The 24,017-nt window shown below is 37.0% G+C and overlaps 2 protein-coding genes across 8 annotated transcripts in view; one reads left to right on the plus strand and one right to left on the minus strand.

Annotated features, from left to right (window-relative positions):
* Positions 1 to 2,205, minus strand: part of UBE3D (ubiquitin protein ligase E3D) — a 241,686-nt gene extending 239,481 nt beyond the window's left edge. Inside the window, exon 1 of one of the 2 annotated variants that reach the window (XM_042939253.1) lies at positions 1,626 to 2,205. In XM_042939253.1, coding sequence (XP_042795187.1) covers positions 1,626 to 1,663 — 38 coding nt within the window. In that variant the 5' untranslated portion in view covers positions 1,664 to 2,205. Of the gene's footprint in view, positions 1 to 1,025; positions 1,119 to 1,625 lie in introns of those variants that run through there. The other variant, XM_042939255.1, reaches the window with a different exon arrangement.
* The window catches only part of DOP1A (DOP1 leucine zipper like protein A), a 111,210-nt gene continuing 88,374 nt past the window's right edge, over positions 1,182 to 24,017 (plus strand). For 5 of the 6 annotated variants that reach the window (XM_042939240.1, XM_042939243.1, XM_042939241.1 and 2 more), the window contains exon 1: positions 1,182 to 1,289. The gene's annotated coding sequence lies outside the window, so the exon portion shown is untranslated. The remainder of the gene's footprint in view (positions 1,290 to 24,017) is intronic. The other variant, XM_042939244.1, reaches the window with a different exon arrangement.

A 24,017-nucleotide genomic window follows, 5' to 3' on the forward strand; every position in this document is an offset into this window, starting at 1 on the left:
AGCCGGGCTCAAACTCACAAACGGTGATATCATGACCCTGAGAACATGACCTGAGCCCAAGTCTGAAGCTCAACCTACTGAGCCACCCAGGAGCCCCAATAAGAATTTTAAAAGCAAGAGGCTGGGGGCACCTGGCCGACTTGGTGGATGGAACATGCCACTTTTGATCTCAGGGTTGTAAATTGGAGCACCACATTGGGTGTAGAGATAACTTACAAATAAAATCTTACAAAAAAAAAAAAAAAGCAGAAGCTTTTAGTTCTTAAAAACAGAAACAATGATGTATTTCCGAATATAAATTAAGAAAATCGTGCTTACTGATTGCTTCTTAATTTGAAGATTTTCCAAATAAATAATAAATCCACTTTAGAGATACTATTTTAAGACAGTTTTCTAAAGTTAAGTATTTGCTGTTTCAAAGCTTATTGTGTTGCTTCACAAATTCCTGTTTTCATCACAATAATTCAAAATCATGGATGGAGGTAACAATGCAGTTAAACAATTGTATTTACTACTATTCCACCTCAAATAATGGTGATCATGGGTGTTGATTTTAACTCCTAATATCTTCCACCTTTAGTTCTCAAGGCTATTGAGTCTTAAATACAGACACATTATATTGAAATATTTAAGTCTTAGCACAGCATGTGCTTCATACTTGGCGTTTGGTTCTTTTTAAAGATTGCTATATTTCATATATATTCACACATTTATAAAACATAAAATCAGTCTTTTTTTTCTGTGATCCTACGGTTTAGGCAAAACTGCAACTTCCTTGTAGTAACTACATGATTTAGAGAGACATAAACTCAAAATGGTTCCAAATCTGATAACAACTATTTATCTCCTAACTTCACCAGTCTCTAACTTCTTCTGGGCCTCAAGTTCCTCATATGAAATATTGAAGAATAGTTTAAATAGCACTTAAGTGATTGTTTAAATAATATTTAAAAGCTGTTCTCAATTCCTAGCATTCCTGCCAACTCCTCATTAAGATGCCCCTGGTGCTGGAAAGTTGAAAACACCTGCTATTCACTTTCCAGGCCCATCCATCCCCATAGTTGGTGGCCCAACAGTCCGCTCGAGGGCGCTGTGGCGACAGCTAGAGCCGAGAGGCGAAGCACGGACCGGGGGCGGGGATCCAGGGGCCGTCGACGTCGACGCCGGCGTGGGCGCGGGCGCGGTGCACGCTGGGAGCTGTCACTAGGCCCTTCGGCTCCCGGCCTCCGCGTCGTTGCCGCGGTTGCCAGGAGAGCGGCGCCGGCGGGGAGCGGCCGAGCCCACGGCAGGTAACAGCGTCCCCGCCCCCAGCGCGGTCGCGAGGCCGGCTGCCGGCCCTGAGCGGTCTCCTCGGCCTGGCCTGTTCCGGAGCTGCGGGGACGCCCCGCCGGGCAGGCTCTGTGGCGTCGGGGGTGTTGCCGCCTCGGCCCCGCCTGGAGCTTGGAAGCCGGCCGGTCGCCCTCCGGTTTCCGGAGAGGCGCGAGCTGCGCGGGGATCGGCGGGCCGGGGCTGGGCGGAGGCTCGAGGGCGGCCCCAAGGCAGTGGGGCCTCCTGCGCGGGGGCCCAGCGGTGCGCAAGGTTGGGGGTGGAGGTCGCACCTGTGCGATAAAGGCGCACGGACTAACCTCTTTGTTGGTGGAATCCAGGCTTCGTGCCTTCTCATTCATCTGGTGGGTTCTTTTAAGATTGAGGAGACACGAATGCCAGCTATAGTTAAGGTTCCATGTGGGGGTTGGAAAGGAGTGCAGAAGTTTTTTAGAGGAAGTCAGGTTAGTCATAAGGAAGTTGTTAACTATTATCACCTTTGATTCTCAAGCCTTTTAAAGTTGCAGCATAACAATAGTTACTTGTTCAGTCTCTTCCATTCTTCACTCCTACCCGGAGGGGGGAGTGGCACACAACGATACTTATTTAAAGCTGGAAGAATTGTGTTTCTGAACACTATAATGTATAGTTCTAAGGAGTTTGAGAACTATATTGTGATAATCTGATTTGGAGACCATAGTTAAAGCAATGAAAACATTTTTTTGATAATTACAAAAAAGATAGGAAACTAAGTGTTTGCCTGACAGATAAGCTCAGAATTGTTCAAAGACAGAAATCTCTCAATTTTGATGTTCTTGGCTCCCTTCTACACAGACAGAAGATCTAGTATGTTATCATGGATAGCATATGTTGACATTATATGCTAAGAAATTCACCATCTCATAACATAGTGATTTAGTTGCGCTAGGTTATAACAAGAGTAAACTAAAACCAGTTGTACAAATGCTTTATTTTAGTGATCACTTTAAGCTGCTACTCCAAATGAAATCATTCCCCATTAGTACCAAACAATAGTAAATTTCCAGGTGGGCCTAGTTATTAAGGAAACCAGGTCTTGAAGGAAAAATTAAAAATGCCTAAGTGAGTACACAAATCAGAAAATGTGACACCATAGCCAGAATGTTAAACGTAAATTAAATGTTTGACTATATAGAGTTTAAAGAGTCTTATTTTGTACTTAAAGTAGTGGAAAGAGCGATGGCCTAGGAAGTAAAGATTTTGTTCAAATCCTTTGTTCTCCTAAAGAAATGTTATCTCTCTAATCAGTTTTGTCATCTGTAAGGTAATTTCATAAGATCAAAATTTTCCAAATTGATGTCTCCCTTTGAACACTCTTCTCAATCCATCAATAGCCTTACTGCCCCAAAACAGTGTTCCATGGCAAATGATTTAGGGGTGCATTGGTTAAATCAGTTTTAACTTCTGATTTGCTTTTAACTGCAGGATTTCTCAAAACCTTTACTACTATGCTCATATGCATATAAATCTTCGGGGGAAGGTTATCAAAGCATTTTCTAAACTTACCTGGCCAGAAAGCCTATTTTCTCTCTCTTTTTTTTTAATTGTCACATTGGCTTCCGTACAACACCCAGTGCTCATCCCAACAAGTGCCCTCTTCAGTGCCCATCACCCACTTTCCTCTCTCCCCCACTCCCCCATCAACCCTCAGTTTGTTCTCTGTATTTAAAGAGTCTCTTGTGGTTTGGCCAACCTGTTAACATTAGAAATATAATCACATAGAATACCAATTTGAAAATTACTATACAGATCTTCCTCAACTTATAGGGTTGTGTCCCTGTAAACGCATCATAAATTGAAAATATCATAATTTGAAAATGCGTTTAATACATTTAACGTATGTTAAAAATGCTCAGTGTACAAGGGACACCTGGGTGTCTCAGTCAGTTAGGCCTCTTTGGCTCAGGTCATGATCTCACAGTTCGTGGGTTTGAGCCCCCATCAGGTTCTGTGCTGATAGCATGGGAGCCTAGAGCCTGCTTCAGATTGTGTCTCCCTCTCTCCCTGCCCCTCCCCAGTTGCCCTCTGTCTCTCTCTCTATCAGTATGCTTACATTGACCTACAGTTGGGCAAAATTAACACAAAGCACATTTTATTATAAAAGTTTTGAATACCTCATGTAATTTATTGACTACTGTGCTAAATGAAAACGAGAATAATTGCGTGGATAAAGAATGGTTGTAAGTATATCAGTGGTTTGCCATCATGATTGTGTGACTGGGAGCTGTGACTTGCTGCCACTGTGAAAAATTATAAATCAGACTCTAATAGGACGGGACTGCCTATATCTGAGCTGCGTCTTCTTTCAACTCTAAAATTCCCTACGTTGTGCTTTTTATTTAGCTTTCAGTTTAAGCTTTCTGGGGCATGGAGATCTAGTGACAACTCATTGGTATAACAAAAGGCTTATATTTTCCTTAATAAAATATTAAAGATGCACATAAGTTTCTATGTACTTTAATGCTTTAATTTATGGCAGAAGATTATCTTTTTCTGGTCTCTTGATGCTTTTCTTGAATCATAATTCATGTTTTGAATTTAATTTTATGGTTAAGTCATTGATTTTATTAAGAATGGCATTATAAAGTTCCAACAAGACTTGTTGATAATGGCAGTTTTTTTTTACTATGATTGAGTTCCCTCGCTAGTCGTGAGTTCTTAAACTATGAAATGTAATAAAAGCCATTGGAAATGTTCTTAATCATTACTGATTTTAAGAGCTTAGATCATTAGAAGGGGTTCAAGGTTAAAACATAAATTCTAAGGTAGTCTTTTCTGAGTTGCTTACAAACAGGATGTAAGTGTTGAATGCAGTCTTAAATTATTTTGCTAAATTCTGTCAGGTGTCACTAGCACACAGTGTGGCTACTTTAACTGATACTTTGTTAGGAATGATTGCTATTAATGTGCTCCTTTGTTTGAGGGGGTCAGGAGGTAAGCCTTAATTCAGGTAAATTTTCTCTATGAAATGCAACTGTCAAGAAGTAAATAGCTGCAGTTTTTGTTTAATGGCTTACCGGTTTGCTGCTGTTGTTGTTGTTATTTTGTGGTTTTGGTTTGGTGTGTGTGGGTGTGTGTTTTGGGTTTTTTTTTTGTTTCTCTTTTTACAATTTTTTTTTAAGCTGTCTCCACATCAGTGTGGGGCTCGAACTCACAACCCTGAGATGAAGAGTCGCAAACTCTACCTACTGAGTCAGCCAGGTGCACCATAGTTTACAGTTTTTATTGAAAATTTATGATATGAAAGTAAGTTCTTTTGATTCCCTTGTCTTTAAATGGTGATGTCCATTTTCTCTGTATTGTCTTTACCTATTTACCTCTCCTTCTCCAAGCTATTCCAAGCCTAAAATATCAATGATTTTTTTTTTTTTTTTATTGCACAGGTCAAAGACATTGTATCAAATTTAAGAAAAATTTTACATATAACGTGCATTCATTTTGTGTGTACATTGTATACACACCCAGGTAACCAGCACAATCAAGATTTGGAACAGGCCACCACTTAGGCCTGTATTGTTAGGTTTTTGCTTCCTCCAAACACATGCTGCCCCTGTCTTGGCATGTCTACATCATACTACCCTCGCTCCAATGCCACCTTGTCTGTGGATCTTTTTTTTTGATTACCTCATTTTGAAGTAATTCTCTTCTGACTTTCCTGTTAGCATTTATCATTCTTGTCTATCCTTAATGGCGAAACCAATGGCACGTTCATAGTAGGCACCTGTATTTATTTGTTGACCAAATGGTGAGTGTAGTATTTCTCGAACTTCAGTCATTTTTCTATCTTCAGAACTTTGGCCATATCTGCATACTTCCTGTATACTTATTTGTAGTTATTAACATAATTTTAAAGAAAACTTGAAATAACCACCATAAATAGAAAGTAGGGGTGTGTCTGGGTGACTCAGTTAATCATCCGACTTCGGCTCAGGTCATGATCTCACAGTTTGTGAGTTCAAGCCCCGCATCAGGCTCTGTGCAGAGCCTGCTTTGAGTTCTGTGTCTCCCTCCCTCTCTGCCCCTGGCTCACCCCTGCTCACCCTCTGTCTCTCTCAAAAATAAATAAACATTTAAAAATTCTTAAAAGTAGGTATCGCTTGCCATAAACAGAAGATAGACATAAAGATGAAAATAATGGAAACAAAAGTGTTGTTAAATTCTAGAAAGTATTGGCCATTGAACACTGTTCTTTGTTTAAAGGAGAGATAAGCAAGAATTAGAGGTGTTGATAACATTCTGCCATCAATCTGAGAACTTCCTGATGCAGTCAGGAACTGCAAGAGAATGAAGACGGAATAAATCCCTCACTGATTCAGTGTCACTTAGCGCATTACTTGGACCCCATAAAATCATCTCACATCTGATTGGTGGCCAAAATTTGGGGAGATAGTGGATTCATCAGGGCCTGAATTCTTTAGAATTTCATCTGTGGAAGAATTTGGAAATATAGCCTCAATTGCAAATTAAAAGGTGTACTAGAGTTTGAGTTAACTTCAAAAAATAATTTAAACTTTATGATCATTACTGAATTAGGTAAGTTTCTATTTTTTTTCCAAAAAAATGTCTTTAATGTTACTAATGTTACTTTTATAGATAAAACATCCACCTTTTTAAACTAGTACCTTAGCTGTAAGATAAACCTTCGAATATAAAGAAATAAATCTAAATCTAAAAGTCAGTGAGAGCCTTTAAATGACAAAGTGATGAGTGTTGATTCAGGAGTGATGAAATGTTGATACTATGTTTATCTGGCAATAGCTCCTATAAGCATGGATGAGGTAATAAACTTAATATAATACCTTCTTCTTCCTCTCTTCGCTTTTTAAGTTTGAGCTATATTTTAGTATTTCCATCCTACAGAAGACATTTCTAGACTTTTTTTTCTTCTGAGGCAATGAAAAATTCTCCTCTCTTATGGAAAGAGTGTAATGTGAACAGACAGAAAATAAATTCCCTACTCTTGTTCTGTAAAATACATCCTGTATTTCAACTTGCTGTGGTTATTTTTAGGCTTACATCGGTATTATGAGCTTCATGTTTAAATTACCATTATTTTGTGTTCACAAACCAAGAGTTTGGGTAAATAAATCATTTAGTTTGGTGTTACTGATTTCCAAAAGCCAATTTACCTAAATGGTAACACTTAGTTTATCAGTATACACAATAATTTGCTACTCAACCAGAGGTCACATTGCTGTTAATCTCAGGTTCTGGGATACAACCTCCATTTGGAAGAAAAGAGCCCTTTGGATGAATAGTCTTTATTTCATAAAAGATTTCACCCAAACAAGTAGTTTATTTCCTATGTCTCTACTAGAAAATCAGCATAGAAGCAATGCATATAAACTCTTAGCACTTGAAAGTAATACTGACTATAATCAGAAGAACTATAAAAGCACAGCAGTCCTTTAAATTATACAGGTAAATAACCTTACGTTTCCATTTGCTTTTGTTTGTGCTGTATCAGCTACTTGAAACACTTAGGATATGTTATGATCAATCAAATTTTCCAAATAACTGGAACTCTTGTTTATTATATACCACAAATGCCATCCCAGTCTGCTATGATACTTTCTGCTTGTCTTCAGCATGATGCACTTTGCCCAGTGGCTTTTCGTATCCACTTAACACATGTCTTACAATATCTTGATTTTAAAATTTCCTGGACAGTTTTTCTCCTGAGGAAAAATATAGAATGTAGTACTTGCTTTAAAGTTAGTGTCTGTCATTTTGGAAGAAAAATAAATATTAAGCGACTTCTATTTTGTATACCAGCAATTCCATAAATGTTACCACCAGTTGATCAGGAGTCTACTGTTAAGCCTGAGTGAGGGGTTCTGGCAACACGATTATTTTTTTCTTTTGTTTTATTTATTTTTTGAGAGAGAGTTAACACGTGTGCAAGTTGGGAGGGGCAGAAAGCAAGGGGGACAGAGGATATGAAGCAGGCTCTGCACTGACAGCAGGGAGCCCAGTGTGGGGCTCAAACTCACGAACCATGAAATCATGACCTGAGCTGAAGTCAGGCACTTAACAGACTGAGCAACCCCGGTGCCCCCAAGATGATTATTTTTATGGCACCTATCATTTTATTAGAAGGTGTCCCAAGCGTCCCTGATGTTAGTGATTTGAGGTTGCGTGTTAGTTTTATGTGATGCGGTAACTACTGTTTTTATTACGTGTTTTAAGTTATAGAGCATGGATTGTTGATGGATTCCTTCACTTTGCCAAAAGTTTTTATTTTGATGTAGTCCCAGTATTTTCTTTCCATTGCCAGTAGAAACACATCTAGAAAAACGTTGCTGTGTCCAGTGTCAGAAATTACTACCTGTGTTCTCTTCTAGGATTTTTATGGTTTTAGGTCTTTAGTGCATTTTATTTTTGTGTATGGTATTAGAAAGTGGTCCAGTTTCATTCTCTTACATATAGTTATCACGTTTTCCCAGCACCATTTATTGAAGAAACCTTCCCTCATTGTCTATTCGTGCCTGTTTTGTTACAGATTAACCATATAAACATGGGTTTAATTCTGGCCTCTCTGTTCTGTTTCATTGATCTATGTGTCTGTTTTTATGCCAGTACTGTACTGTTTTTATTACTAGAGCTTTGTAGTACATCTTGAAATTTAGAATTGTGATACCTCCAACTTTATATCAGTAAGGGGTTAATATCCAAAATATATAAAGAATTATACAACTCAACACCAAAAAAACCCCATACAATCCCATGAAAAAACGGTCAGAAGATCTGAATAGATTGTTGTTCAAAGAAGATGTACAGATGGGCAACAGACACATGAAAAGATGCTCAACATCAATAATCATCAGGGAAACACAAATCAAAACCACAATGAGATATCACCTTATACCTGCCAGAATGGCTAAAATAAAAAAGACAAATAATCACTGTTGGTGAGGATGTGGAGAAAAAGGAATCCCTGTGTACTATTGGTGGGAATGCATATGGGTATAACCACTGTGGAAAACAGTGTGGAGGTCTCTCAAAAATTAAAAACACAAATACCATATGATCTAGTAATTACACTACTGTGTATTTACCAAACAAATGAAAACACTAACTTGAAAAGATATATGCACCCTATGTTTATTGCAGCATTTTTTATAACAGTCAAGATATGGAAGCACCCTAAGTGTCCACTGATAATTGGATAAGGAAGATGTGGTGCATAATACACACACGATGGAAAATTATTTGGACTTTGTCTTTTTGCAACAACATGGATAGACCAATAAAGGGTATTATGCTAAGTGAAATAAGTCAGGCTGAAAAAGATAAATATCCTATGATTTCACTCATGTGGAATCAAAAGAAACAAATGAACGAACAAACAAAAACCAGAATCAGACCTACAGAGAACTGATGGTTGCAGGAGGGGTGGGGTGGGAGAATGGTAAAATAGGTAAAGGGGAGTGGAGATGTAGGCTTCCAGTTGTGGAATGAACAAATCACTGGAATAAAAGGCACACCATGAGGAATATAGTCAATGATATTGTAGCAGTGTTGTGTGATGACAGGTGGTGGCTACATTTGTGGTCAGCACACCGTAATGTGTAAACTTGTCAAATACCTGAAACTAATGTAACATTGCGTGTCAGCTGTACTTAAATTGTTTTGGGGTGCCTGGGTGGCTCGGTAGGTTAGGCGACAGACCTCAGCTCAGGTCATACCTTGCAGTCTGTGGGTTCAGGCCCTGCATTGGGCTCTGTGCTGACAGTTCAGATCCTGGAAGCTGCTTCAGATTCTGTGTCTCCCCGTCTCTCTGCCCCTTCCTCACTCACACTGTCTCTCTCAAAAAGAAATAAACATTAAAAAAATTTTTAATTGTTTGGAATAAAAGAGGAAAATATTTTGAGAATAAACTTTTTAGTCATCTATGGCTGCACAGATTATCCCAAAACATAGTGACTTAAAACAATAAAACCTCTCAGAGTTTCATTCAGAAGGATTTGAGGGAGCAGTTTGGCTATGAGGTTCTGACTTCAGTTTTGTGAGGTTGCAGTCAGATGTTGGCCTGAACTGCTGTCATCTTTAGGTTTGATTGGGGTTGGAGAAACCCTTTCCAAAGTGGGTCACTCACATACTAGCAAGTTGTTGCAGGCTGTTGAAGGGAGGCCTGAGTTTCTCTCTGGAGGGCAACTTGAAGTGTCCTTATCACATAAGGCTAGGTTGCCCCAGAATGAGTGATCCAAGAGATATCACATAGACCAGCAGTGATTTTGTGTAAGAGGTGTGACTATATAACAGTATGAATATCAGGAGTTGAGGATCATTGGAGGTCATCCTGGAGGCTAGTTACCACACGAATGTGTAAAGAATTACAGCTCAGCAACAAAAAGACAACCAATTAAACGAGGAAAGACTTAAATAGACATTTCTCCAAAGATTATATACAAATGGCCAAAGCATATGAAAAGGTTTTCAGCATCATTGATTATTAGAGAAATGTAAGTCAAAGCTGTGTTGAGATACCACCTCACTCCCATTTGAATGGCTACTATCAAAAAACTGAAGCGTGTTGGCAAGGATGTGGAGAAATTAGAAGCCTTCTGCAATGTTGGTGGAAATGTAAAATGGGCAATCCCTATCAAAATAACACCAACATTCTTCACAGAGCTAGAACAAACAATCCTAACATTTGTATGGAACCAGAAAGACCCCAAATAGCTAATGCAATCCTCCAAAAGAAAACCAAAGCTGAAGGCATCCCAATTCTGGGACTTCAAGCTGTATTACAAAGCTCTAATCATCAACACAGTATGGTACTGGCACAAAAACAGATACATAGACCAATGGAATAGAGAACCCAGAAATGGACCCACAGATGCATGGCCAACTAATCTTTGACAAAGCAAGAAAGAGTATCTGATGGAAAAAAGACAGTCTCTTTATTAAATGGTGCTGGGAGAACTGGACAGCAACATGTGAAGAATGAACCTGGGCCATTGTCTTACACCGTACACAAAAATAAACTCAAAACAGGTGAAAGACCTAAATGTAAGATAGCCATCAAGATCCTAGAGGAGAAAGCAGGCAACAACCTCTCTGACCTTGGCTACAGCAACTTCTTACTTGACATGTCTCTGGAGGCAAGAGAAATAAAAGCAAAAATGAACTATTGGGACCTCATCAAGATAAAAAGCTCCTGCGCAGCAAAGGAAACCATCAACAAAACTAAAAGGCAACTGACAGAAAGGGAGAAGATATTTGCAAATGACATTTCAGATAAAGGGTTAGTATCCAAAATCTATAAAGAACTTATCAACCTCAACACCCAAAAAACAAATAATCCAGTAAAGAAATTGGCAAAAGACACTAATAGACACTTTTCTAAAGAAGATATCCAGATGGCTAAACATGGAAAAATGTTCAACATCACTCATCATCAGGGAAATACAAATCAAAACCACAATGAGATACCACCTTACTCCGTCAGAATGGCTAACATTAACAACTCAGGCAACAACAGATGTTGGCGAGGATGCAGAGAAAGAGGAACCCTTTTGCACTGCTGGTGGGAATACAAACTGGTGCGGCCACTCTGGAGAACAGTATGGAGGTTCCTCAAGAAATTAAAAATAGAACTACCCTTCAACCCAGCATTTGCACTACTAGACATTTTATCCAAAGGATACAGGAGTGCTCATTCGAAGGGGCATATGCACACCAGTGTTTACAGCAGCACTATCGGCAATAGCCAAAGTATGGAAAGAGTCCAAGTGTCCGTCGACTGGTGAATGGATAAAGATGTGGTGTGTATGTGTGTGTGTATATATACAAATATACATAATGGGATATTACTCGGCAATCAAAAAGAATGAAGTCTTGCCATTTGCAGAACATGGATGGAACTAGAGTGTATTATGCTAAGCGAAGTAAGTCAGAGAAACAAGTATCACATGATTTCACTCATGTGGAATTTAAGATACAATACAGATGAACATAAGGAAAGGGAAGCAAAAGTAATATAAAAACAGAGAGGGAGACAAACTGTAAGAGACTCAAAAACAATAAACTGAGGATTGCTAGCAGGGTGTTGGGTGGGGGCATGAGCTAAATGGCGAGGGGCATTAAGGAGTACACTTGGGATGAGCACTGGGTGTTATATGTAAGTGATGAATCACTAAATTCTATTTGTGAAATTATTATTACACTATATGTTAACTAACTTGGATTTAAGTTTAAAAATGAGTAAAATACAATGACTTTGAAGGAAAAAAATGTAAAGTGGTACAGCTGCTATGGAAAACAGTATGGTGGTTCCTCTTAAAAACAGAACTGCCATATGGTCCAGCATTCCCACTTCTGAGTATGTATTCAAAAGAATTGAAAACAGGATCCTGAAGAGATATTTGCACACTCAAGGTCACAGCAGCACTACTCACAATAGCATAGAGGTAGAAACAAGGTAAATGTCTCTGAACAGGTGAATAGATAAATATATATCTACATGGAATATTATTTAACAAAAAGGAAGGAAATCCTCTCACATGCTACAACATGGATGAACCTTAAGGATGTTATGTTAGGTGAAATAAACCAGTCACAAAAAAGACAAAATACTTTATGGTTCCCCTTACATGAAGTATCTGAAGTAGTCAGATTAGTTAGAAGTAGAAAGTAAAATGGTGGTTGCCAGAAGCTGGGGAAGAGGGAAAAGAAGAGTTGATTTTTAATGTGTATAAAGTTTCAGTTTTGCAGAACGAAAATATTCTGGAAGTAAATTGCACAATGTGAATACACTTAACACTATACACTTAAAAATGGTTAATTTTGTATGTTTTTACTGCAACTGAAAAAAGATAAATGACATGAAACTTTTAGAAACATGAAGCATATATGCATTTTAAAATGCTAGGGGATCCTGGGTGGTCAGTCATTTAAGTGTCCAGCTCTTGATTTTGGCTTAGGTCATGATCTCAGGGTTGTAAGATCAAGCCTTGTGCTGTTGGCGCAGAGCCTGCTTGAGATTCTGTCTCTCCCTCTCTCTCTGCCCCTCCCCTGCTTGTGTGCTCTCTCTCTCAAGATAGATAAAATAGACATTTTTTTTTTAAATGCTATTCTGTAATGAAAGCCATGTTTCTAAATATTGGAGAAGGGGCTGATTAAAGAATGAGCCTAAAGGGGTTGAATCAGAAGATGTACTCGCTCAGTTGGTAGAATATGCAACTGTTGATTTTACGGTCATGAGTTCAAGCCCCAGCTTGGGCATAAAGCTTACTTTAAAAAAAAAAAAAAAAAAAGATATCATACAGAGTCATAGCATTTTGAATATAGTTTGATAGGAAAATTTGAAATGATGAAAGAGAGAATGGGGCATACCTGGAAAAGAAAGAGCACATACAAAGGCCCTGAGGTAGGAGGTGGCAGCAAGTTTTGTACAGTTGGCTAGTGTTAAAAAAAACAAAATATATATATATATATATAATATATATATATATATATTATATATATATATATGTTATATATATATATATGCAATGATGCTTGTTAAAGATGGTAAGGCCAACTTCATTAAGGATCATCATGATAGATATAGGGACCACTGCAATGGGGTTTGGCAGTGGAGGAGAGAAATTGGTCTCTACTCTGAATACAGCATGGGCAAGTGTTGGTTTGTAACCTCCTCAGAACCTATATCTAAAATCTGAAACCCAACCCTCTCTATAGAGGGAAGGGAGAGACAGAACAAAGAGGGCAACCATTCCAGATTTGTAAGTGGCAAGTTTAATAAGTGAGGGAATTTACATATAGGGCTTGTCTTGGGTGGCCTTAAAACAAGTAGATCTCCACACTCACTCACCTGCCAGAATCTTAAAAATTTATATAGAGACCTTAACTGGGTTCGGTCACGTACCCAGTTCAGGTAGCCCCCACACCATATTTCTATCTCAAGGCTGTATGCTTAGATGAGCTTCTGGAAGCAGGAAAGGCAAACAGAACACACATCCTAAGGACAGGAGAGGAAGTGGGTGCTTTATAAAAAAAATTTCTAATTTAGAACATGCCCCTAATCCAACATGGATCTTCACATCAGTCTTGGGCTTCCTTAATTTAAGGACAACCTCACCTATAATTCTATTTGGAGATGTACAACCCATCCTGCAATACCTTTCCAGGATTAATCCCACTTGAGACTATATTTTTACTTTTTTTGAAATTGTTTTCTCAGGGGAGTAGATTGTGTTCCTGTACATACTGAATAGAATGCCCCTTTCACTGTGGTCATTTATTGAAATAGAATCACTGTTTTACATATAACCAGACAAAACCCTTTAATATTAGAATTTATAGTTATTTTGCCTTATACTTCAACCTACACACTTTCAGTATTGAGCAGTGACATAGGTTTGGGGTATTCAGTGTTCAGCTCTGGTCCTTGTCCTTAAGCCAACATCTAGAAGGAACGACAGAAATGTATGTACTTACATTATTATGGTGTTTTTATATATTTTGAGAGAGGGCACGCAAAGTGAGGGAAGAAGCAGAGAGAGAGGGAAGAGAGAATTCTGTGCCATCAGCACAGAGCCCAATGTAGGGCTCGATCCCATGAACCATGAGATCGTGACCTGAGCTGAAATGAAGAGTTGGATGCTTAACCAGCTGAGCCACCCAGGTGCTGCTATTATGATGTAAGAAAATAAGTGGAATAGGAAAAGAAAGAACAGGGTCTAAAAACTGGATAAAGAGTCAAGAGAAGCTATATAATTTGAACAGGTTTTTGAAAAATTGGGTAAGAGAGGAGAGGTAGGATAGGTCAGGCAGAAGAATTAAGAGTTGTGGGGAAAAGTTCAAAAAGATAATGATTATGAACCAGGCCCAGTGGTCAGCCTGCCAGAGTTCTTCCCAGTTCCTCCTCTTAACTCTGTGTGAAATATCAAACACCAGAATGTTCATATGTACATGGCTGTGTGAGCAAACCTGAAGATTACATGAGATAATTTGTGTAAAAGGCTTAGCATGGTACCTACCACAGAGTGATTACGAAGTCAGTGTGAGCTGCTGTCAGATCATCATCATCATCTTGAATAATGTATGGGCAGTGTTTACTTGGCTGCTATGCTTTGGGAGCAGGATGTTATCTTTAACTCAAGGGCATATGTTTAGTTTCATTATTATAGCTATTAACTATTTGATCCTTAAGAAAGAATCCTAGCTACCTATTAACGGATTATTTTAGGTTGTAATATGTGCTCACACTGTTCTATTTTCTAAATTACTTTTCTTCATGATGCTTATGTGTCACACAAAATCAGCGATTAAAGCTAGAAGGAATCTTTAGTTATAATTTTTATAGAATTCAAATTGTTTCTAACAGATGGATAATTTTTTATATGTTGATTAATTTTACTCTCTTTTTTCCAAGTAAATAAAATTTGCTGTTTGTCATCTTGGCAGAATTATGAGATTTTTGATTTTTCATATCTTGGGTTTTATTTTTATGATTTTCATTGAGATTAAAAGTGAAAATATAAATATATAACTGTCAGAATTTTCTCCAACTAGAGATTTGCATCTAATTAATTTTAAAAGATTTGACCTCTAGGAGTATCATATTTAATGGATTTCCTTTTCAGTCCTAGAAAAGGACATTCTAGAGTGACATTGTCCACAAAGTAGTTACACTAAATAAGGATGCTAAAACTGAGCTAATATTTTAAAATGTAACTAGATAGAGCACATTTTTAATAGGTGTTTTTGTGAGAATCTTCCAATTTTTTAAAGTACTATTAAGTACTTTAATATGACCGTATGAATATAGTCTGTTTGAAGGGAGTGAGGTCAAGTGTGACTGTAGTGTTTAAAAAATAGAACTGTAGCTTTGCTCTTTTCTCCAGATTTCTTAGGAAAGAAAAAAAGCAAATGGTTTGTGAGCAGTGTTTACATTTATAGATTCATTTATTCAAAACCTATTTGAGGGCCTACTTGTATGGGGCTGCTCATACAAGTCCAATAAGGCTTCTAACTTCATGGCATTTGCATTGCAATAAGGGAATGTAGATTTAAAAAACAAGCAAATAATAGGAAATTTCAGTCCGAAATAGTGCTAGGAAGGAAATAATATGATATTCTAGAATAGATGTTCAGATTGTGGGCTTGGCGTAGGCCACTTGAGATCGACTGTTCAAAAAAGGCTTTTCTGAGGGTTTGATATTACTTGGAGGATGGGAAGGAATTTGCCACACAGAGTTGACCTTTGAGCTTTTGGGTGCAGAGAATAGCAAATACAGAACGCCCTACAGTGCAAAAAATGTTGGTGTATTTAGTGTGGATATTCCCATAATGACTTAATATGATTTTAAAAGATCTGTAGCTTCTCTGTGGAGGACAGATTATAAGGGTTTAAGAATAGAAGCAGACCTTAACCAGGATAATAGAAAATGAAAAGTGACGTTTTGTATATGTTTAGGATATGTTTGTTGACAAATGCTGTTTGAAACTATAGGACTAGAGGAGATAACTCTAGAGAAGAGGTGAGAGTTCCTGATTGAGCCTGGAAGTAGTTCAACATTTACAAAATAATAATAAAGTGAAATTTGAATAGGGGCGCCTGGGTGGCTCAGTTGGTTAAGTGTCCAACTTCGGCTTATGTCATGATCTCAGGGTTTATGGGCTGGAGCCTGCTTCCGATTCTGTGTCCCCTGACTCTCTGCTCCTTCCCTACTCACACTCTCTCTTTCTCAAAAATAAACATTAAAAAAAATTTTTTTAATAAAATTTGAATAGAGAAGAGGTGCTGACACAGATTGGAGAAGACTGGTTAGAGAAGTCAGAACATCCCTTGAAAATGAAGAGTCCTGGTCGCCAAAAACTAGGTATTGAATACTGAGGAGAAATTAAGATGAGGGGCTGGAGAAATGACCATTGACTTTGTCTAAAGCAGTTTACTGGTGACTCTTACACGGGTGGTTTCCCTGCAGATCAGTGTCATAAGACATTTTTGAGTAGGCCAAAGAGTGAAGAGATAAGGAAATGATGAGTATAGGAAAATCTTTCAGAAAGTTTTGTAACGAGGGAGGACAGAGAAATGGGTTGATAGCCAAAAAGTCTGTGAGAGTCAAGAGGAAGCTATGGCTTTTAGTTTCTCACTGTGGGAGATTCCAGGCCTTTGTCTATAGGCTGATGGAGAATGATCCTGCACAGGAGGAGAAATTGGTGCTGAAGAAGAGTAAACCAATAAGGCACTTAAGGGAAATTCTTGAGAGGTAACAGGAGATGGGATCCAGAGCAAAAGAGTGGGTCTTTGATGGAGGAGGGTCCTTTGTTCCTCAGAACAGGAGGGAAAGTAGAGAGTATGGATATAAGTGGAGATAGATTTGCAGATTTGTTGAAGGGACTATAAGCATTCTTTTTGCTTCTGTTTTCTTAGTTAAACTGGAAGTTGGGTCTTTAGCAACAATGGAGGGATGTGGTATTAGATTTTTGAAAAGAATAGAAGGTATGAATAATTGTGTCAGGCAAGTAAATTTACTAAGGAAACAGTGGATTAGAACAGTGTTGAACTCCTGTTTGAGGTTTGTTTCTCAATTTAAAATGCAATCAGTCAGCCTATGGTCGTACGATTTTTCTTCAGCAGTGTTCAATTGTTTGGGCTTTCGCATGGAAAAAGTAGATAATAGAGTTCACCTAAGATTGGGATTTTGCCAGGTAAGTTTGAAGGGAGTAAGGAAACTTTACTCCCTGGCCCTGAAGTCAGATGGATATAAAAGAGGAATGAAGAGTAGTGGTTAAGAGTTAGAACTCTAAAGCTAGACTGTTTATGTCTAAATCTCTGACTCTATCATTTTTACTAAACACATCGTATCACATAATAATTCTATGCCTCAGTCTCTTTATCTGTAAGTGTGGACCATAATAATGTTTACTTCGTAGGATTAAGTTAACATATGCAAAACATTTGAGTTGTGCCAGGCACATAGTAAGTCACAATATAAGGTTAGCTAAGGTGTTCCTACCTCTGCTGCATCAGAGGAGGTCTTATCCTGAGAAGGTAGTTAGGACCAGAAGGCAGCCAGACATGCAAAGAAAAGCTGAAGATCTGTTGATCACATATTTGGGGTTTCTTAGAGTGTGTACCATTTGAAGGTTTGAGATTGGGTCAGATGAGGGAACATACAGATCATTAGGGTTCTTGTGGGTACTTAAACCGATTAATGAAATACCTGGTAGGTGTTTTCTTCCTCCCAGGAAGTTTCTAATTTTCTGGAATAACTAGCTTTATGAGTTGATTAAATAAACTATTCACTAAAGAGTGTTAGTGTGTCAGTATTGAAACCCAGAACTTTTGACCAAAATGAGATAAATTTGTTAATAATTGTCTTATTTGTTAGATTGTAATAGTTACCGAATAATTTTTAATTTAGGCAAAACAGTTTGGAAAAAATGTCTACTATATATCTATATAGCAGTTTTTAAAGTACTTTTTCATTCATAATCAACAAGTAAAGTTTTTCCCCCTGAATTACATGACACTTTCAGAATGTATTCATTTACGTACCTGGAATGTGATAAAACTCTTGGACAATCCCCAGATATATCTGTAGAATTGGCTAATACTGAATAGTTCTTTGTCTCTTCAGCCCTCCCCCAAACTTTTCATGGCAAAGGAGAGGGGGAAGCCAGGAGCTCAGCTAGTAATAAGCAAATCAGCCAAAGTATCCTTGTGTGGTTATTTTGTGAAATTAGGTCTACTCATTTTTTATAACGATTTAAACAAAATTTTTTAAGATTCAGATGGTCTGTTGGAATGTTTTGTTTCTTGAATACAGCCTTATCACCCTGTAATGTGTGAAAACATAAATATATATACTTCCCTGATAATTTTCATAAGCCTTAATTTGCCTAGAGAATCTGCCTTCTTTTTTAAACAGCTATTTTGTTTCATTTTTATATTTGAATGAGACAAAAACACTGCACTAAATCATGCTTTATGACAGTTCAGGTCCAGTTTATATGAGTTGTAAGTTTGAAAGAATAGCTGAATTGTCAGGTGATACGATTACAGATTAAGGTCAAAAACCTACTTGTTAGCAGCTCCTGAAGGAAAAGAGAAATTTTATTAAGTGTAACCTTATTTTTTCAGTGTTATATTAGTTACAGGTGTACAATATAGTGATTCAGCAATTCCATATTGAAAGAAAAATTATAAATGCCATTCTGACTTTACCTGTATCACTTTAAGAACAAACCACAGTTTTTATTTTTATTTAGTGATTTTTACTTTTTCAAGTTTCCTAGTTATATTAAATAGTTATTGTACTAGCGGGAATAGGTTTTGGGCTTTGTTTTTTGGTTTTTGTTTTTAATTTCAAACAAAAAACCACCTCATTTGATAGAGGTAGTAGAATTGGTAGGTTTCTTGTTTAGGGTGATATAAATGTTCTCTATGTTAGAGAACATTTCTCTGGTGAGAAATCTTGATTGTGGTGATGGTTTTATGGGTGTGTACATTAGTCAGAACTTAGAAGGTATGTTAAATATGTGCAGTTCAATAAAAATAGTAAAAAAAAAAAATTCCACACATTTGGCAATGACACATTTTTTTTAAGTATTTATTTTTGAGAGAGTGTAAGCAGGGGAGATGCAGGGAGAGAGGAGGACAGAGGATCTGAAGTGGGTTCCCTGCTGATAACAGAGTTCAAACCCAATACCTTGAGATCATGACCTGAGCTGAAATCAAGAGTCTGATGCTTAACCAACTGAGCCACCCAGGCACCCTGGCAATGACACATTTTAATTTGCATTCATGAGACAACTGGATATAATTTAGTCAGAGTCTTCAGTTTTCCATTTTACTACCAATAAGTTCAGAGCCATATCTGGCTCTTAAATTACAATTTACTAGTCCTTATAATTTGCATACTTGCTTCCTAGTACTTTTTTATTTTTATTGGTGATAATGGTAGCAATAAGTTTTTAGAGCATTTTCTATGTGCCAGGCACTCTGATAAGTTTAATATGTTCTTTATCTGATCTTGGCAACCATTGAGTTGGGTATTATCATCTTGGTTTATAAATGAGGAAACTGAAGTTTGGCATTTTGCCCAAGGTCATACAGCTAAGTGTTAAGTAGGATTTGAATTCTCAGCTGTCTTGACTTTAATTCCTGTGTTTGGAGACTCTGCCGCCTATTGCCTATCGCCTATCTTTTTGTGGGCTGGAGGGTTCTACAAAACACTGTTTTGTTGTTAAATATATGCATTTCTTATGAAGTGAAACTACATTTCTGAAGAAGAGGCAGTGTCTAAAGTTTCCTTGATCCAATATGAGAAAAGATGTATTCGCATTATGATCTAAGTCATTGGTGTTCAAAGTGTGATTTGTGAGCCATTCACAAATTCTTTGTTAAGAAAACTTGAAATAAGCACAGATGAAAGTAAGCATTTAGACATTTTTATAGCAATTTTATATTCCTACAACAACTATGTACATGATTTATATCAGTCACCAGTGGATTAGGGTAAAACTGGTTCTTTGAAAAGAACTTTGGAAAGTACTGATCTAAGCCACTTTGAAATAAAATATGGAAAAAAAATACTTGAGAGCTGGAATTTGCATTTATCATATGTTGGATTAAAAATTCAAAAGTGATACATCCCTAGAGTTCTTCTGATATGCCGTAAGTGATTTTATTTTCATTAAAAATAATTGAAGAAGCAGAACCTAATTTCTAGTCCCAGGATCTGGCAATCTTTTCACACAAAAATACCATAACTCCCTGCTGATGAAACTTCTACAAAATGTCCTGTCTCATTTCTCAGCTGTTTGCGTAACATTTTGTTTTTCATGTTCTACCTAGTGTTATATGTGTCTATACTGTGTGAACTCTTTTTAGTTTTATTTAAGTGTTTAGACAACTTTTAGCAAAATAAAAAAGAAAAAATCAAATTTCTTACCTGACTGAACTTTTTTTTAGCTGCAAACACATTAAAGAGTTCTAAGCTCCACAAACTTAGCTGGTCATTACTGGTTAGTTTTTTTATACTGAATTAAAAAAAGTATGTCTGCAGAATATGCCAATTGAGGTAATATTGCTTCACAATTACATCATTACTCTGATTACAGTTAATATGCTGGGAGTTCAAGGAAGAGATCTGGCAAGAGATAGAAATTTGGGAGTTGTCAGAAGATAGAAGGAGTATTAATTAGGTTCCTAGAAGGAAGCAGGATTTACTTAGATGCTTGAAATGAAGAGATTTTGATAGAGACCACTCATAAGCTTGCAGGCAGAGTTTAGGGAGAAAACAGCCTGTTGTCACACACTCACACTCTCACACACACACACACACACACACACACACACACACACACACACACACAGTGGTTTTTGAGTTCTAGGAGAGAAGTTAGTTACCAGAAACAAGTGAGAAAGGTTAATATGTGCCAAACACAGTACTAACTGATGCATATGCTCATTTGATTTTTTCTGTATGGTAATAATTATTATGGTCACATAACCTTCCCTCGTAGAACTGCTGCCTTTTGCTGCATCCCAGAGATTTTGGACTGTTGTGTTTTCATGTTCATTTGTCCCCATGTATTTTTTTATTTTCTCATAGATTTCTTGGTCGACCCAATCATTGTTTAGTATCATGTTGTTTAGCATCAATATATTCATGTGGTTTCCAGATTTTTTCTTGTAATTGACTTCTAGTTTCATACCATTGTGGTCAGAAAAGATGGTTGGTATGATTTGAGTCTTTTAAAATTATTGAGACTTGTTGTTATTGAGACGTGGCCTAATGTGATGTATCCTGGAGAATGTTTGATGTGCACTTGAAAAGAGTTTGTATAGTGCTCTTTTTGGACAGAATGTTCTGTATACATTGGGACTATCTGGTCTAATGTGTCATTCAAAGCCACTGTTTCCTTGTTGATATTCTGTGGATGATCGTGCCATTGATGTAAGTAGGGTGTTAAAGTCCGCTACTATTATCATATTACTGTCAATTTCTTCTTTTTTGTCTGCTAACATTTGCTTTATTTAAGAGAGAAGGGAGCAGAAAACCTATCAGAAGAACAAATAGCTAAAAACTTTCCTAATCTAAGGAGAGAAACAGACATGCAGATCCAGAAACGCAGAGAGCCCTTAAGATTAATCCGAGGAGGTCCCCACCAAAACACATAATTAAAATGACAAAAAGTAAAGATTAGAAAATTTTTAAAGGAGCAAGAGAAAACAGTTACAAACAAGGGAAACCCCATAAGGCTATTAGCTGATTTTTTGGCAGAACCTTTGAAGGCCAGAAGGGAGTGGCATGATATGTTTAAAGTTCTGAAAGGAGAAAATGTACAACTAAGAATACTCAGTAAGGTTATCATTTGGAATAGAAGGAAAGGTAAGGGATTTCCCAGAGAAAAGTTAAAGAAATTTATCACCACTAAGCCAGTCTTATCAGAAAATGTTAAAGGGAATTCTTTAACTCGAACGAAAAGACCATAACTATTAGAAAATTATGAGAGGAAAAAAATTCACAGGTAAAAGCAAACATGTAGTAAATGTAGTAAATCATTTATAAAGCCAGTATGAGGTGAAAACACCAAAGTAGAAAAATCAGCCAAGGTATACACAAAATGAAAAGATGTTAAATATGACATATACATAAATGTGGACAAAGGAGTAAAAATTTAGTGCTTTTAGAATGTGTTCAAACTTAAGCAACCATCAATTTAATAGAGACTGCTTATATATAAGATGACATATATGAATCTAATAATAACCACAAATCAAAACCTACAGTAGATACACAAAAAAGAGAAAGGAATCCCAGTATAACACTAAAGAAAGCCATCAAACAACAGGGAAGAGAGCAAGAGAAGAAAAGAACAGGGAAAAACTACAAAACAGGGAAAAACTACCACCTCAGACCTAAAGACACAGACTAAAAATGACGGATTGCAGAAAACATATACTGTGCAAGTGGAAGTGAAAAAAACCAGGGTAGCAATACTTGTATCAGACAAAATAGACTTTAAATCTTTAAAAAAAGATTGTCTTTTGTCCCTGAAGCATACATTGCTGTGTGTGTTTATGGTTAAATCTAGTTTAAAAGATTTTTATTAACCATAGGTTAATGATAAAACAGCTTGCAGAATTGTTAATTCATTCCCAGTCTCAACTATTATACTTACATCACTGTGTATGAATCCAACTTGAGCTTAACTATTTGTTCCAAGTTATGTGCTGTGCCACATACAAATAAGTAGGAAATAGAGTTCCTGCTTTCAAAGACTTCTTCCCAATTAGGGGAATTGTGTATTGAATCTGTGAAACAAAATCAATGTTGAAAGGGAAGACAGTTAAGATTAGTTTTGGTTCATTTAAGTTCATTTTGGATTTCTGGCAATACTTCAAAATACTGCTTTGTTTTGTTGCTGTTAAAGTCCAGGGTATAAAGATATAATAACAATGTAAGTTTTTTTCCTGCATAAATTTTACATTATTTAAATTTTTTTTTTTAACATTTATTTATTTTTGAGACAGAGACAGAGCGTGAACAGGGGAGGGTCAGAGAAAGAGGGAGACACCGAATCTGAAACAGGCTCCAGGCTCTGAGCTGTCAGCACAGAGCCCGACGCGGGGCTCGAACCCACAGACCACGAGATCATGACCTGACCCGAAGTCGGACGCCTAACCGACTGAGCCACCCAGGCGCCCCAGACATTATTTTAAAGCACAAGGGCCTGCCCCTCCCAATTGGGAATGAAAGTATCATGCATTACGTCAGGGTTATTCTCTTTATTCTGCACCTAGACATAGTGCTTGGCACTTTGTGTACTGAAGTAAGTCAAGTGTTTAAGATAATTATTGTCTGTAAAAATAGGATTTGAGGATTTGTCTGTTTTTATTTTTATGGATAAAAGAATTAAGGTAGAGAACTGGGTGGTTTGTATCATTCTGTCACAACCTTAACCAAAAATTTTTTTTGATTTAATAAATTCATAGATTCTTATCCTTTTTTCAGTGCCAACAGGTATTACTAATATAGGTTATATTCTCTAGAGTAGGGACTGTTAACCTTTTTGAGGATTTTGTTAAAAACCATTTTTGAGAATGTTATAAAATCAGTAGACTCTCTCCCCAATAAAATATAAGAGGTAAATTTTGCATGTAATTTGAGGTAATTCACAGGTCCCTAAGGCCTCATTATATAAAAATGTAGATGTACTGGTATGCACACATATATATATACTTACCTTCATTGAGATAAAATTCACCTACCATACAATTCACCTATTTAAAGTGTATGATTTAGCAGTTTTCAGTACAGAGTTGTATGACCATCTTTACAGTCATTTTTATTTATTGAAGTATAGTTAAGATACAGTGTTATATTAGTTTCAGGTGTACAGTAATAATTCAACAGTTCTGTACTTTACTCAGTGCTTATCAAGATAAGTGTAGTTTTAATCCCCTTTATTTCATACATACTCCAACTGACCTCCCTTATTGCAACTACTGTTTGTTCTCCATATTTAAGAGTTTGGGTTGTTTTTTTTAATCTATTTTTCTCTTTGTTCATTTGTTTCTTAAATTCCACATATGAGTGAAATCATGATATTTGTCTTTCTCTGTCTGACTTTTTAAAATGCATTATACCCTCTAGTTACACCCCTGTTGTTGCAAATGGCACTATCTCATTTTTTTATGGCGC

Source organism: Panthera leo, chromosome B2 (assembly GCF_018350215.1).
Source record: "Panthera leo isolate Ple1 chromosome B2, P.leo_Ple1_pat1.1, whole genome shotgun sequence".
Taxonomy (NCBI): domain Eukaryota; kingdom Metazoa; phylum Chordata; class Mammalia; order Carnivora; family Felidae; genus Panthera; species Panthera leo.